The sequence below is a fragment of the Piliocolobus tephrosceles genome, chromosome 7 (assembly GCF_002776525.5).
Source record: "Piliocolobus tephrosceles isolate RC106 chromosome 7, ASM277652v3, whole genome shotgun sequence".
NCBI classification, from domain to species: domain Eukaryota; kingdom Metazoa; phylum Chordata; class Mammalia; order Primates; family Cercopithecidae; genus Piliocolobus; species Piliocolobus tephrosceles.
In genome coordinates this window covers 147,527,359-147,539,753 of record NC_045440.1, presented here as the reverse complement: position 1 = coordinate 147,539,753, position 12,395 = coordinate 147,527,359, and the positions used below count along the sequence as shown (strand labels likewise).

At 52.8% G+C, this 12,395-nt stretch overlaps 1 protein-coding gene across 6 annotated transcripts in view; it reads right to left on the bottom strand.

Moving 5' to 3' along the window:
- MROH1 (maestro heat like repeat family member 1) overlaps positions 1-10,432 on the bottom strand; it is a 119,274-nt gene extending 108,842 nt beyond the window's left edge. For 5 of the 6 annotated variants that reach the window (XR_003307382.1, XR_003307383.1, XM_026449740.2 and 2 more), the window contains exons 1-2: positions 10,376-10,432; positions 6,305-6,431 (exon numbers count right to left, since the gene is read on the bottom strand). Coding sequence is in view for 3 of the 6 variants with exons in the window: in XM_026449740.2 (XP_026305525.1) it covers positions 6,305-6,386 (82 nt within the window). In the remaining 3 variants the exon portion in view is untranslated. Of the gene's footprint in view, positions 1-6,304; positions 6,432-9,776; positions 9,845-10,375 lie in introns of those variants that run through there. The other variant, XM_026449742.1, reaches the window with a different exon arrangement.
- Between the last annotated feature and the right edge of the window lie 1,963 nt (positions 10,433-12,395).

Below are 12,395 nucleotides of genomic sequence, written 5' to 3'. Positions count from 1 at the left end.
AAAAAAAAAAAAAAAAAAAATAGAAAAATTGGCCAGGCGTGGTGGCTCATACCTGTAATCCCAGCACTTTGGGAGGCCAAAGCACGTGGATCACCTGAGGTCAGGAGTTCAAGACCAGCCTGGCCAGTATGGTGAAACCCCATCTCTACTGAAAATACAAAAATTAGCTGGGCGTGGTGGTGTGCGCCTGTTGTCCCAGCTACTTGGGAGGCTGAGACAGGAGAAGTGCTTGAACCCAGGGGGTGGAGGGTGCAGTGAGCCAAGATAGCACCACTGCATTCCAACCTGGGCCACAGAGCGAGAGTCCGTCTCAAAAACTAATAATAATAATAAATTAATTAATTAAAAAAAAAGAAATAGATGGCCAGGCGCGGTGGCTCATACCTGTAATCCCAGCACTTTGGTAGGCCAAGGCAGGTGGATCACTTGAGCTCAGGTGTTCAAGACTACCTGGGCAACATGGCGAAACCCCACCTCTACCAAAAGTACAAAAATTAGCTGGACATGGTGGCACACGCCTGCAGTCCCAGCTACTCAGGAGGCTAAGGTGGAAGGATCACTTGAGCCTGGGAAACAGAGGTAGCAGTGAGCCAAGACTGCACCACTGCACCACTGCACTCCAGCCTGGGTGACAGAAACACCCCTTCTCAAAAAAAAAAAAAAGAAAAGAAAAGAAATAGGCAAATCCCTTAAAAGACACAAGCGGCCAGGCGCAGTGGCTCAAGCCTGTAATCCCAGCACTTTGGGAGGCCGAGACGGGCGGATCACGAGGTCAGGAGATCGAGAGCATCCTGGCTAACACGGTGAAACCCCATCTCTACTAAAAAAAAAAAATACAAAAACTAGCCGGACGAGGTGGCGGGCACCTGTAGTCCCAGCTACTTGGGAGGCTGAGGCAGGAGAATGGTGTGAATCCGGGAGGCGGAGCTTGCAGTGAGCTGAGATCCGGCCACTGCACTCCAGCCTGGGGGACAGAGCAACACTCCGTCTCAAAAAAAAAAAAAGACACAAGCTACAAGCTATCAAAACTCACTCACAAAGAGATAACCTAAATAGTCCCATAGCTAAAAAGAAATTGAACTTACAGTAAAAAACCTTCCCACAGAACCTAGATGGTTTCCCCGGGGAATCCTACCAAACATGTAAGGAAGAAATAATACCAGCTATACACAAATTCTTCCTGAAAAAACTAAACAGAAGAGACTACTTCCCAACTGATTTTCTGAGCATTACTCTCATAGCAAACCCAAAGACCTTGTAAGAAAGCTATATAGGCTCACGCCTATAATCCCAGCACTTTGTGAGGCTGAGGCGGGTGGATAACTTGAGGTCAGGTGTTCGACAGCAGCCTGGCCACCATGATGAAGCCCCGTCTCTACTAAAAATACAAAAGTTAGCTGGGCATGGTGGCACGTGCCTGTAATCCCAGCTACTTGGGAGGCTGAGGCACAAGAATCACTTGAACCTGGGAGGTGGAAGTTGTAGTGGGCAGAGATCACACCACTACACGCCAGCCTGGGCAACAGACTGAGACTCCATCTTAAAAAAAAAAAAAAAAGAGAAAACTGGCTGGGCGTGGTGACTCACACCTGTAATCCCACTACCTTGGAAGGCCAAGGTAGGAGGATCACGAGGTCAGGAGTTCGAGACCAGCCTGGCCAACATGGCGAAACTCCATCTCTACTAAAAATACAAAAATTAGACTGGGCGTGGTGGCTCACACTAGCACTTTGGGAGGCTGAGGCGGGCAGATCATGAGGTCAGGAGTTTGAGACCAGCCTGACCAACATGATGAAACCCCGTCTCTACTAAAAATACAAAAAAATTAGCTGGACGTGGTGGCACACGCCTGTAATCCTGGCTACTCAGGAGGCTGAGGCAGGAGAATCCCTTGAACCCGGGAGGCGGAGGTTGCAGTGAGCTGAGATCACGCCACTACACTCCAGCCTGGGCAACACAGCAAGGCTCCTTTGCCTTACAAAAATGAGCCAGGTGTGGTGGTGTGCGCTGTAATCCCAGCTACTCAGGAGGCTGAGGCAAGAGAATTGCTTGAACCCAGGAGGCAGAGTTTGCAATGAGCCGAGATAGCACCATTGCACTTAAGTCTGGAGACAGAACAAGACTCTGTCTCAAGAAAAAGAAAGAAAACTACAAACCAATATTCCTTATAGACACAGATGTGCAAATTCTTTTTTTTTTTTTTTTGAGACAGAGTCTTGCCCTGTCGCCCAGGCTGGAGTGCAATGGCGCAATCTCGGCTCACTGCAACCTCTGCCTCCCAGGTTCAAGCGATTCTTCTGCCTCAGCCTTCTGAGTAGATGGGACTACAGGCACGCACCATCACACCCAGCTAATTTTTGTATTTTTTTAGGAGAGATGGTGTTTCACCATGTTGGCCAGGCTGGTCTCAAACCCCTGAGCTCAGGCAATCTGCTGGCCTTGGCCTCCCAAAGTGCTGCGATTACAGGCGTGAGCCACCGTGCCCGGCCGGTTTTAATATTTTTAAATTCAGCTGATATAATCCACATCACTAATAAACTAAGAAAGAACAACCATATGATCATCTCAATAAATGCAGAAAAAGCATTTGTCACAATCCAACGTTCACTTATGATAAAAATTCTCAAGAAGAGAAGGGAATTTCCTCAACTAGGAAGAGAAGGAAACCTGTTCAACTTGTTACTTAAGATAAACTGGCCGGGCGTGGTGGTTCACGCCTGTCATCCCAGCACTCCAGGAGGCCGAGGCAGCTGGATCACTTGAGGTCAGGAGTTCAAGACCAGTGTGGCCAACATGGTGAAACCCCATCTCTACTAAAAATACAAAAATTAGCCTGAGTGGTGGTGGGCGCCTGTAGCCCCAGCTACTCAGGAGGCTGAGGCAGGAGAATCGCTTGAACCCAGGAAGCAGGGGTTGCAGAGAGCTGAGATCATGCATTCTGGCCTGGGTGACAGAGCCAGACTCCGTCTCAAAAAAAAAAAAAAGAAAAACACCTAAGAAAAACCTGTAGTTAACATCATACAACTGGCCCTTGAACAACACAAGTTTCGACTGCATGGGTTCACTTATACACAGTTTTGTGTCAATAAATATATTGGAAAACTTTCTGGAGATTTGTGACATGTTGAAAAAACTTACAGACAGTCTAGAGATATCAAAAAAATTTAAGAAAATGTGAAATATGTCATGAATGCATAAAATATATGTAGACACTAGTCTATTTTATCATTTACTACCATGAAATATACACAAATATGTTACAAGAAGTTAAAATTTATCAAAATATACATGTACACTTACAGACCCTACATGCTGCCATCTGCAGTCAAGAGAAATCTAAACAAACATAAAGACACAGTATCGACAGGCCAAGTGCAGTGGCTCACGCCTGTAATCCCAGCACTTTGGGAGGGCAAAGCAGGCGGATTAACTGAGGTTGCGAGTTTGAGACCAGCCTGACCAACATGGAGAAACCCCGTCTCTACCAAAAATACAAAATTAGGCTGGGCGCAGTGGCTCACAACTGTAATCCCAGAACTTTGGGAGGTTGAGGTGGGTGGCTCACGAGGTCAGGATTCAAGACCAGCCTGGCCAACATGGTGAAACCCCATCTCTACTAAAAATACAAAAACTAGCTGGGCATGGTGGTGGGTGCCTGTAATCCCAGCTACTCGGGAGGTTGAGGAAGAGAATTGCTTGAACACGGGGGCAGAGATTGCAGTGAGCCAAGATCGTACCACTGCACTCCAGCCTGGGCCACAGAAGAAGACTCTGTCTAAGGAAAAAAAAAAATTAGCTGGGCGTGGTGGTGCATGCCTGTAATTCCAGCTACTTGGGAGGCTGAGGCAGGAGAATCGCTGGAACCCAGGAGGTGGAGGTTACAGTAAGCTGAGATCACGCCATTGTACGCCAGCCTGGGCGATGAGAGGGAAACTCCGCCTCAAAAAAAAAAAAAAGATACAGTATTGAATCACAACTACACAGAATTAAGTGTAGCACATACTGTAGTATTGTGGTCATAGCCACCTCTCATTGCTACTGCAGTGAGCTCAGGCATTGAGTGTATCTGCTTAACACACCAGGGGACGCCATCACTCCCGCGTGAGCAGTTTGCAGTAAAGCCCGTGGTTCTCCCACATTTTTCAACATGTTTAGTCAGTGCTTTGAGTGACACCACAGAACCCATACAAAGTGCCAGCAGTGGTGCTGGAAGCGTTCCCCACAAGCAGAAGAAAGCCATGACTTTACAAGAACAAGTTGAATTGCCTGGTTTGTACCATCGACTGAGGTCTACAGCTGTGGATCACTTGAGGTCAGGAGTTTGAGACCAGCCTGACCAACATGGTAAAACCTCATCTCTACTAAAAATCTTTTTAAAAATTGGCCAGGCGTCGTGGCACGTGCCTGTAATCTCAGCTACTCGAAAGGCTGAGGCAGGAGAATGGCTTGGAGGCAGGAGAATGGTTTGAACCCAGGAGGCAGAGATTACAGTGAGCCCAGATTGTGCCACTGCACTCCAGCCTGGGCAACAGAGCCAGGCCCCATCTCAAAAAAAAAAAAAAAGGGCAGGCACTTTGGCTCACACCTGTAATCCCAGCACTTTGGGAGGCCAAGGCGGGCGGATCACCAGGTCAGGAGATCCAGGCCATCCTGGCTAACACAGTAAAACCCCATCTCTACTAAAAATACAAAAAATTGGCCAGGTATGCTGGTGGGTGCCTGTAGTCCCAGCTACTCGGCAGGCTGAGGCAGGAGAATCGCTTGAACCCGGGAGGCAGAGGTTGTAGTGAGCTGAGATCGCACCACTGCACTCCAGCCTGGGCAACAGAGCAAGAATCCGTCTCAAAATAAATAAATAAATAAAAACAGAACTGCCATATCATCCAACGATCCTGAGTATGTATCCAGAGGAAATGAAATTAGGATCTCAAAAAAGACATCTGCACTGCCTTGGTTACTGCAGCACCATTCACAAAAGCCAAGATATGGAATCAGCCGAAGTGTGCGCCAATGGATGAATGAATAAAGAAAATGTGGTATTTATTTAAAGAAAGAACAAAATAAAAATAAAACAAAGAAAATGTGGTATATATCACAATGGAGTATTATTCAGTCTTAAAAAAGGAGGCCGGGCACAGTGGCTCACACCTGTAATCCCGCACTTTGGGAGGCCGAAGCAGGTGGATCACCTGAGGTCAGGAGTTCGAGACCAGATTGGCCAATATGGTGAAACCCCATCTCTACTAGAAACACAAAAATTAGCCAGGTGTGGTGGTGAGCACATGTAATCCCAGCTAGTCGGGAGGCCGAGACGAGTGAATTGCTTGAACCCAGGAGGCAGAGGTTGCAGTGAGCCGAGATCAAGCCATTATACTCCAGCCTGGGCAACAAAAGCGAAACTCTGTCTCAAAAAAAAAAAAAAAAAAAAAAAAAAGAAGAAGAAGAAGAAGAAGAAGAAGAAGAAGAAGAAGGAATTCCTGCCATTTGCAAGAAATGGGATGAACTGAAGAATGTTATGTAAAGTAAAATAAGCCAGGAACAGAACGACAACCACATGATCTCTCACACGTGGAATCCCAACTTCTACGAAAAGTTGAACCCCTAGAAGCAGAGTAGAACTGTGGTTACCAGGGGCTGGCAGAGGCGGAGGACTGGGGAGATGTTGGTCACAGGGTCAATGCTTCAGTTAGACAGGAAGAATAAATTCAAGGGATCTATTGCACAACATAGATGACTAGAGTTAACAACAATGTGATATATACTTGAAAATTGCTGACAGTAGATTTTAAGTGCTCTCAGCACGAGTAGAAAGTACAGGAGGTCATGGCCGGGAGCGGTGGCTCACGCCTGTAATCCCAGCACTTTGGGAGGCCAAGGCAGGCAGATCACAAGGTCAGGAGATTGAGACCATCCTGGCTAACATGGTAAAACCCCGTGTATACTAAACAATACAAAAAACTAGCCGGGCGAGGTGGCAGGCGCCTGTAGTCCCAGCTACTCGGGCGGCTGAGGCAGGAGAATGGCTTGAACCCAGGAGGCGGAGGTTGCAGTGAGCCAAAATCGTGCCACTGCACTCCAGCCTCGCAACAGAGTAAGACTCCGTCTCAAAAAAAAAAAAATTTTTTTTTAAATCAAAACACAAGGCAATCAAGATAAACCGATCATAATATATGAGAAGATAACTTGCCTAACATTAACATAGTAGTCCCCTCTTTTATCCTGTTTTACTTTCCTTGGTTTCAGCTACCCACAATCAAACACAGTCCAAAAATATTAAATAGAAAAATTCCAGAAATGAACTCACGTTTTAAATTGCACGCTGCCCTGAGTATTGTCATAAATTGTTCTATTTTATTATTTGTTGTCAGTCTCTTGCAGTGTTTCATTTATAGTTACACTTTATCACAGGTATATAGGTATGAGACGTAACCCTGTGGAGAGAGAAGGACTACTGTATGCAAAGGAGCTTGTGCACATCCCTGAGATAAACAGGAAAGAGAGCAAAGGACCTGCAATTCTCAGAAGACAGAGAGATCGCCGGCAGACATAAGGGGACTGTGCTAACTGCCCCTAGGATGAACAGAGGCACTCAGCTGCCCTTCCAGAGCGGACCGACAGCAGTGCGACTCGGTGCTGCGGAAATGTTCCCTTGTCCCTGTCGCAGGGCGTGTGATGTGGGTGTGAACTGCTTCTTCAGTGCCCCGCTGCCCAAACCTCTAGGGGAGCACGGAGACACACAGGCTGTATCTAGGGGTGAATGTCTACAGCTGAAGTCCCAGTGGGCGTGTGTTCCAGGGTGCTCTTTTAGTTGCAGGCAGCTTGTGTTAGCCAGCTCAATTATACCCTTTACTTCTCACAAAGACAGAGGGCTTTCTGTATCCCAGGTTCTTGCCCCTTGGTGTAATGGAAGAATCGGATCACACCTGGGCTTGGCGAATGAGTGTAAAGTGTTATTGCGTGGAAGTAGCTCTAAGCCAATGGGGGAGTCAGAAGGCAGATGGTCTTCCCCTGGAGTTGGGCCGCTTGGCGGCCCCGGCTCTCCTCTGACCGACCGTTCTGGCCAAACTCCGCCTTGTCCAGCCAGTCGATGGCCTGCCAGCGTGCTGGCATCTGTTGGTGTTCTCTTCCACTGGTGTGCTCCCCTCAAGGTCCAGCTGCTTGTGTCTTCTTCCACCAATCTGCTCCTCTCCATGTCTAGCTGCCTGTGTCCCTGCCTTGCTAGCATCTTGGATTTTGTTTGTTTGTTTGTTTTGTTTTGTTTTTTTGAGACAGAATCTTGCTCTGTCACCCAGGCTGGAATGCAACGGCGCGATCTCGGCTCACTGCAACCTCCGCCTCCCAGGTTCAAGAGATTCTCTTGCCTCAGCCTCCTGAGTAGCTGGGATTACAGGTGCCCACCACCATGCTCGACTAATTTTTGTATTTTTAGTGGAGACAGGGTTTCACCATGTTGGCTAGGCTGGTCTCAAACTCCTGATCCACCTGCCTGGGCCTCCCAAAAGTGCCAGGATTACAGGCATGAGCCATCACCCTCGGCCTGGGTCTCAGGTTTTTATAGGCACAGGAGGAGGGTATGGCAGGCCAGGGTGGTCTTGGGAAGTGCAACATCTGGGCAGGAAGGCAGGAGTGCCTCTCCTCACCTAGGTCCGTGGGGGTGGAGCCCTAGCCAGGGACCATGCCCTACTCTACCCAGCACTTCCCTTCCCCCATTCCATAAGGGACCACGCTGTTCTCTTCCTAGCACTCCCGTATCGGCAGCTGGATAAGGGCTCAGTGGCAGAGCCAGTAAGCCATAAGCAGGCACAGAAAATCCCTGTGTCCTGTCCCACCACCTATAAAAGGTGATGATCAGTGATGACCAGTACCTCTATTTGTAGGCTACATGGCAAAAAGTATCACAAGTCAAAGACTTGCAGTGAGGCCAGCACACAGTTGAACACCAAGAGCATCTGATGTGCTGAGGACAGGGGCCACTCGGGTGCTGGTGCCAGCAGCAGAGCCTGAAGAACAGCTGCAACAAGCCTCTGTGGCTAAATTTCCACTTTTCCACATCTACCTACAGATGCCCTAACACTAGTACACAGACGTGTATGTAACGGGGATGTCAGAAAAAAACCACAAATGCTAATCAGGGCTCTGGTTAAATTAATAAAAAGCAAACGAAGGGCAGAAGGTAGCAGGCAGGTTTGATAAGGTCTTCTCTCCCTACATAGCACACATTTCTGTGTGAGTGAAAGAGCTGCTTCTTTTTCATTTTATTCAACCACATTTAGTAAACACCCGCCAGTCACCATCACAGGCCCAGAGTTCCTGTCTTGAAAGCCCTCCCGCCACAAACAGTATGGCTGCCACACCCGTGCAAACAACAGAGGCACTGCGCTGGGTCTGAAGGGGTTAGGTGGGGGTGTGCGAGGCTGTGCAGGCCACAGGAACCATAGCCCAGAAGCAGTGGTGAGCCAGCCTGCAGGGCTGGGTGTGTGCAGGGAGAATAGGAGGTCACAGAATGCCCCACCCATGCGTCAGGTCCAAGGAACCTTCTCTCCTAGCACAGCAGCCACAGAATCAACCTCCAAAGTCACCAACAAGGCCTTGGCTGATGACCCAGGGAAATGCAATCCCATAGCCCACTGCTCACAGTCCACCGAGAACATGGTTCCTCAATACAGGTCACACCAAGCTGTGTCACTGGTGTGTGTGCAAACCCCCAAAACCAGGTGGCCCCTCCAGCTCAGTGAAGAAAGCACATTTCTCATGATGGGCAGCAGTCCGTGTTCTCTGAGCACTGACTAGGAGCTCGCAAGAGCCACGGGAGCCTTTCCTGGTGCTCCTGCCCCAAAGAGACCAAGCTGTGTGGACTGGCACAGACAGAGGATGTCTCTACCCCAAATAACCAGCTCTGTGAAAGGGGGCTATGGGACAGAGGGCAGCAACCAGGCTTCTCTCCTGGGCCTCTGTGGACCCTGGGAAAGAAAACTAAGCACAGGCACCTGTTTCCTGACACAGGCGACAGCCACAAACTCAGGCAAACACACGCCCCACATCCTCCACCTCTGATCCCCTGGTGTCCTGCAGCAGTCAGCAATCAACACCAGCCAGTGGGAAATAATGAGGTGCAGGTGTCCACAAGCTACAGAGAGCATGTCAGTTTCAAGTTAACAAAGAACAGCTCAACCTCAGGTCATTGCACTCTGACATCAAAGAGAGACCAGAGACACCTGTTCACCAGGACCTTGGGAGCCTGAGACTAAGCAGTGAAGATCCTGCTGACAGCAGCACCCCAGGGTGCCCAGACTGTCCATGCAGCCACGTCACAAACACGTACCACCGATGAAACATGCCGCAAAGAAACATTCCCACACGCATCTCTATCCATGGTCATCGCACTGAGACCCAACAGCTCTAAACTCATCACCCTCACCTGACTTATCGCCGGCCCTACCCTGCCTGCCTCTTACCGCATCGTGTGCGTTCACCACCATCCCCTTCCAAAGTGGTTCCTGCCTACGGGGCTGTCCCCGACCCAACTCTGCTCACATCCCTGAGTTCGGCCACACCCCCGTACCCCTTTCTGCTTACCTCACTGCACTTGAGTTTATGGGTCTGTCCCTTCCCCACCTGAGCAGGCAAAGGAGCCCCTCCCCAGAGTGTAGGCCCGAGCCACCAGCGCCCGCGGAGTGGTCTCCTCTGACCCTAACACTGCAGCTGCACTGACGCTGCCCGAGAGCCCGACCCCAAATCGGCGGGTCAGCTCCTGCCCGGCAGCCCCTAAGTCTCACCTTGGCTGAGTGAGGGCTGGCTCCCCGCGGCCCTGCCAGCTCTATGCCCTGCACGCTATGACCAGTCATCCCCGTGACTAGGGACAAATCACCTTCCTGCTCGCGATCCTCAGAGAATACGGAAGGCATAAGGAGGCCGGGGCACGCCGGCTCTGCAGGCTCCAGGCGTATGCTTGGCTTCCCGGAGAGAGGACCCCCGGTGGCCCCGCTTGGGGGAGAAGGGCCGAGGACCACCACGCTCCCGGGGAGGGCCGGGCACCGGGGACTACTGGGCTCCCGGGAGGGGCGGGCACCGGGGACCACCGCGCTCCCCGAGAAGGGGCGGTCGCACGGCCGAGACCACTTAGCGGCGCGGAGGAGGAGCACAGCCGCACAGCTCCGGCCTCTCTTCCGGGCTGCGGCGCGGCGCACACCTGAGCCAAGGTCCCCGCGACACCCAGGACCCTCCCAGCGCTCGCCCTGTGACCTTGGGGAGGCGCCTCCTGACTCGGCTTCCTCCGCGGCCCCGCCAAGGGAGCGGCCTCAGGCTCTCCAGCCCAGACTTCCCCGGGAGGCGCTTCCCCAGCGCCGCCGAAGGCTCATCCCCGCCCGCCGTTTACCTGAGGAGCCGCCGCCACCTCCGCCGGGGTGCCGCCTTCCCGCCCAGCAGGGACCCGGAGTGGGCGGAGCCGCGCGCGCCGAGCCCGCCCTCGCTGCCTTCTGGCCAACCGCAGCCCGGGGCGCGGCAGTAGGTCCCCGCCCCCGAGCGATCTCTGCACTTATTGGTCAGGTGCACGTCTCTCACTCTCGCTCCACCCCGCCCACCTTCATTTGCAAAGCAAGAATGCGCAGACTCGGCTTTCGCTCGGCCCCGCCCCCGGGCGCTCCGGCGGCACCGCCTCTGTCTGTTGAGCGCCAGCGCGGCCGCCATTGCGCAGGCGCGGCCTTCAGGCTCGTGACAGCTACGCCAGCCGTCCCCGTTCCCCCGTCGGACGCACACAGCCCTGGCGACATCCGCTCCCAGACGCCGGGGACGCGGGCTGGGCGCGGCGTTGCGGCCGCTCGCAAGCACACGCCCGCCCTGTCTGCCCGGAAGCGCCCGCTGGAGGCCGCGGCACCGGGAGGGGGGCCGGACTTGCGGGGCCCTGCGCTCGCTGGGAAAGAGGCGGCCAGCGGGGTCCCTGGAGCTCGGGACGCGATAAGAGCGATGTGAGGAAGGAAAGCGCCCGCCGCGCGTCCAGGCTGGGCGTCGGCAGAGGCGGAGGCGGCGGGAGCAGCGCAGGCAGGATGTCCACTCCAGGCCGGAGGGACTGGGCTCCCGCTGTGGGGACGGCGCCCAGGAGAGCGCAGGACCCTTCGCGGATGTGGGCGCGGCCCCTGCGGCGACTTCCCACGCGCCTGTGGCCCTGTCCCCTCCCGGTCTCGGAGTCGCCTCCGCGCCACGCACACAGCAGCTGCGCGCAGCACAACCCCGCTTTCACTCCGACCACAAACAAACGCCAGCCCCTCCGCCAGGGGGCAGGCCTGAGTCTGCATTTTGCTCCCTAGGGCTCCGCACAAAGCCCAGCACGGGATGGCTGCCCAGTGAAGCCCCGGGAATGAATTCAAGTGCAGGCAATGACGCGGATAATCGAGACTGCAAAGGGAGGGTGGACAGAGCCAATGACAGTTCTGATCCTGCAGTCATCAGTTGGCTTGACACTCGCGGGCTTCCGGCCGCTTCCTGGCACTGGTGGGAGCCGGCAGGGAGAGGAGGTGCGCCGCAGGGGGCGCAGGCTCCCAGGCTCCGCTGCAGCGCCCAGAGGCTCAGCTACCCTGGGTCGGGACCACCTGGCTCCGGTTCTAGAGTGGCCGTTTCTTGCAGCCCCCACCTTCGACGAACTCCACCCTGCCCCCGTGCCTCTCCAGCCCTTCTAACGCTTGAGCAACCAATCCCACCTGCTTAAATTGCCTGGAGCAGTTTCTCTTTTTTCCTCACCCCCAGGTCAACCACAAACCAGTTTGTTTTTTCTGAGGTCACCCAGGCTGGAATGCAGTGGTGCTCACTGCAACCTCAACCTCCCCGGGCTCAGGTGATTCTCCCACCTCAGCCTCTGGAGTAGCTGGGACCACAGGACACACCACCACAACTGACTGATTAAAATTTTTTGAAGAGACAGGGTCTCACTATGTTGTCCAAGCTGGGTTTTTGTTTTTGTTTTTGTTTTCTGAGACGGAGTCTCGCTCTGTCGTCCAGGCTGGAGTGCAGTGGTGCAATCTCTGCTCGCTGCAAGCTCTGCCTCCCGGGTTCACGCCATTCTCCCGCCTCAGCCTCCCGAGTAGCTGGGACTACAGGTGCCCACCACCACCAGGCTACTTTTTTTTGTATTTATAGTGGAGATGGGGTTTCACCATGTTAACCAGGATGGTCTTGATCTCTTGACCTCGTGATCTGCCAGTCTCGGCTTCCCAAAGTTCTGGGATTACAGGCATGAGCCACTGCACTCGGCCCAAGCTAGGTTTTATTGTTGAAATGAGGCCTCTCACTGTTACCCAGGCTGGAGTGCAGTGGCACGATCACAGCTCACAGCAGCCTTAAATTCCTGCGCTCAAGTGATCCTCTTGCCTCAGCCTCCCAAATAGCTGGGACTATAGGTGGGC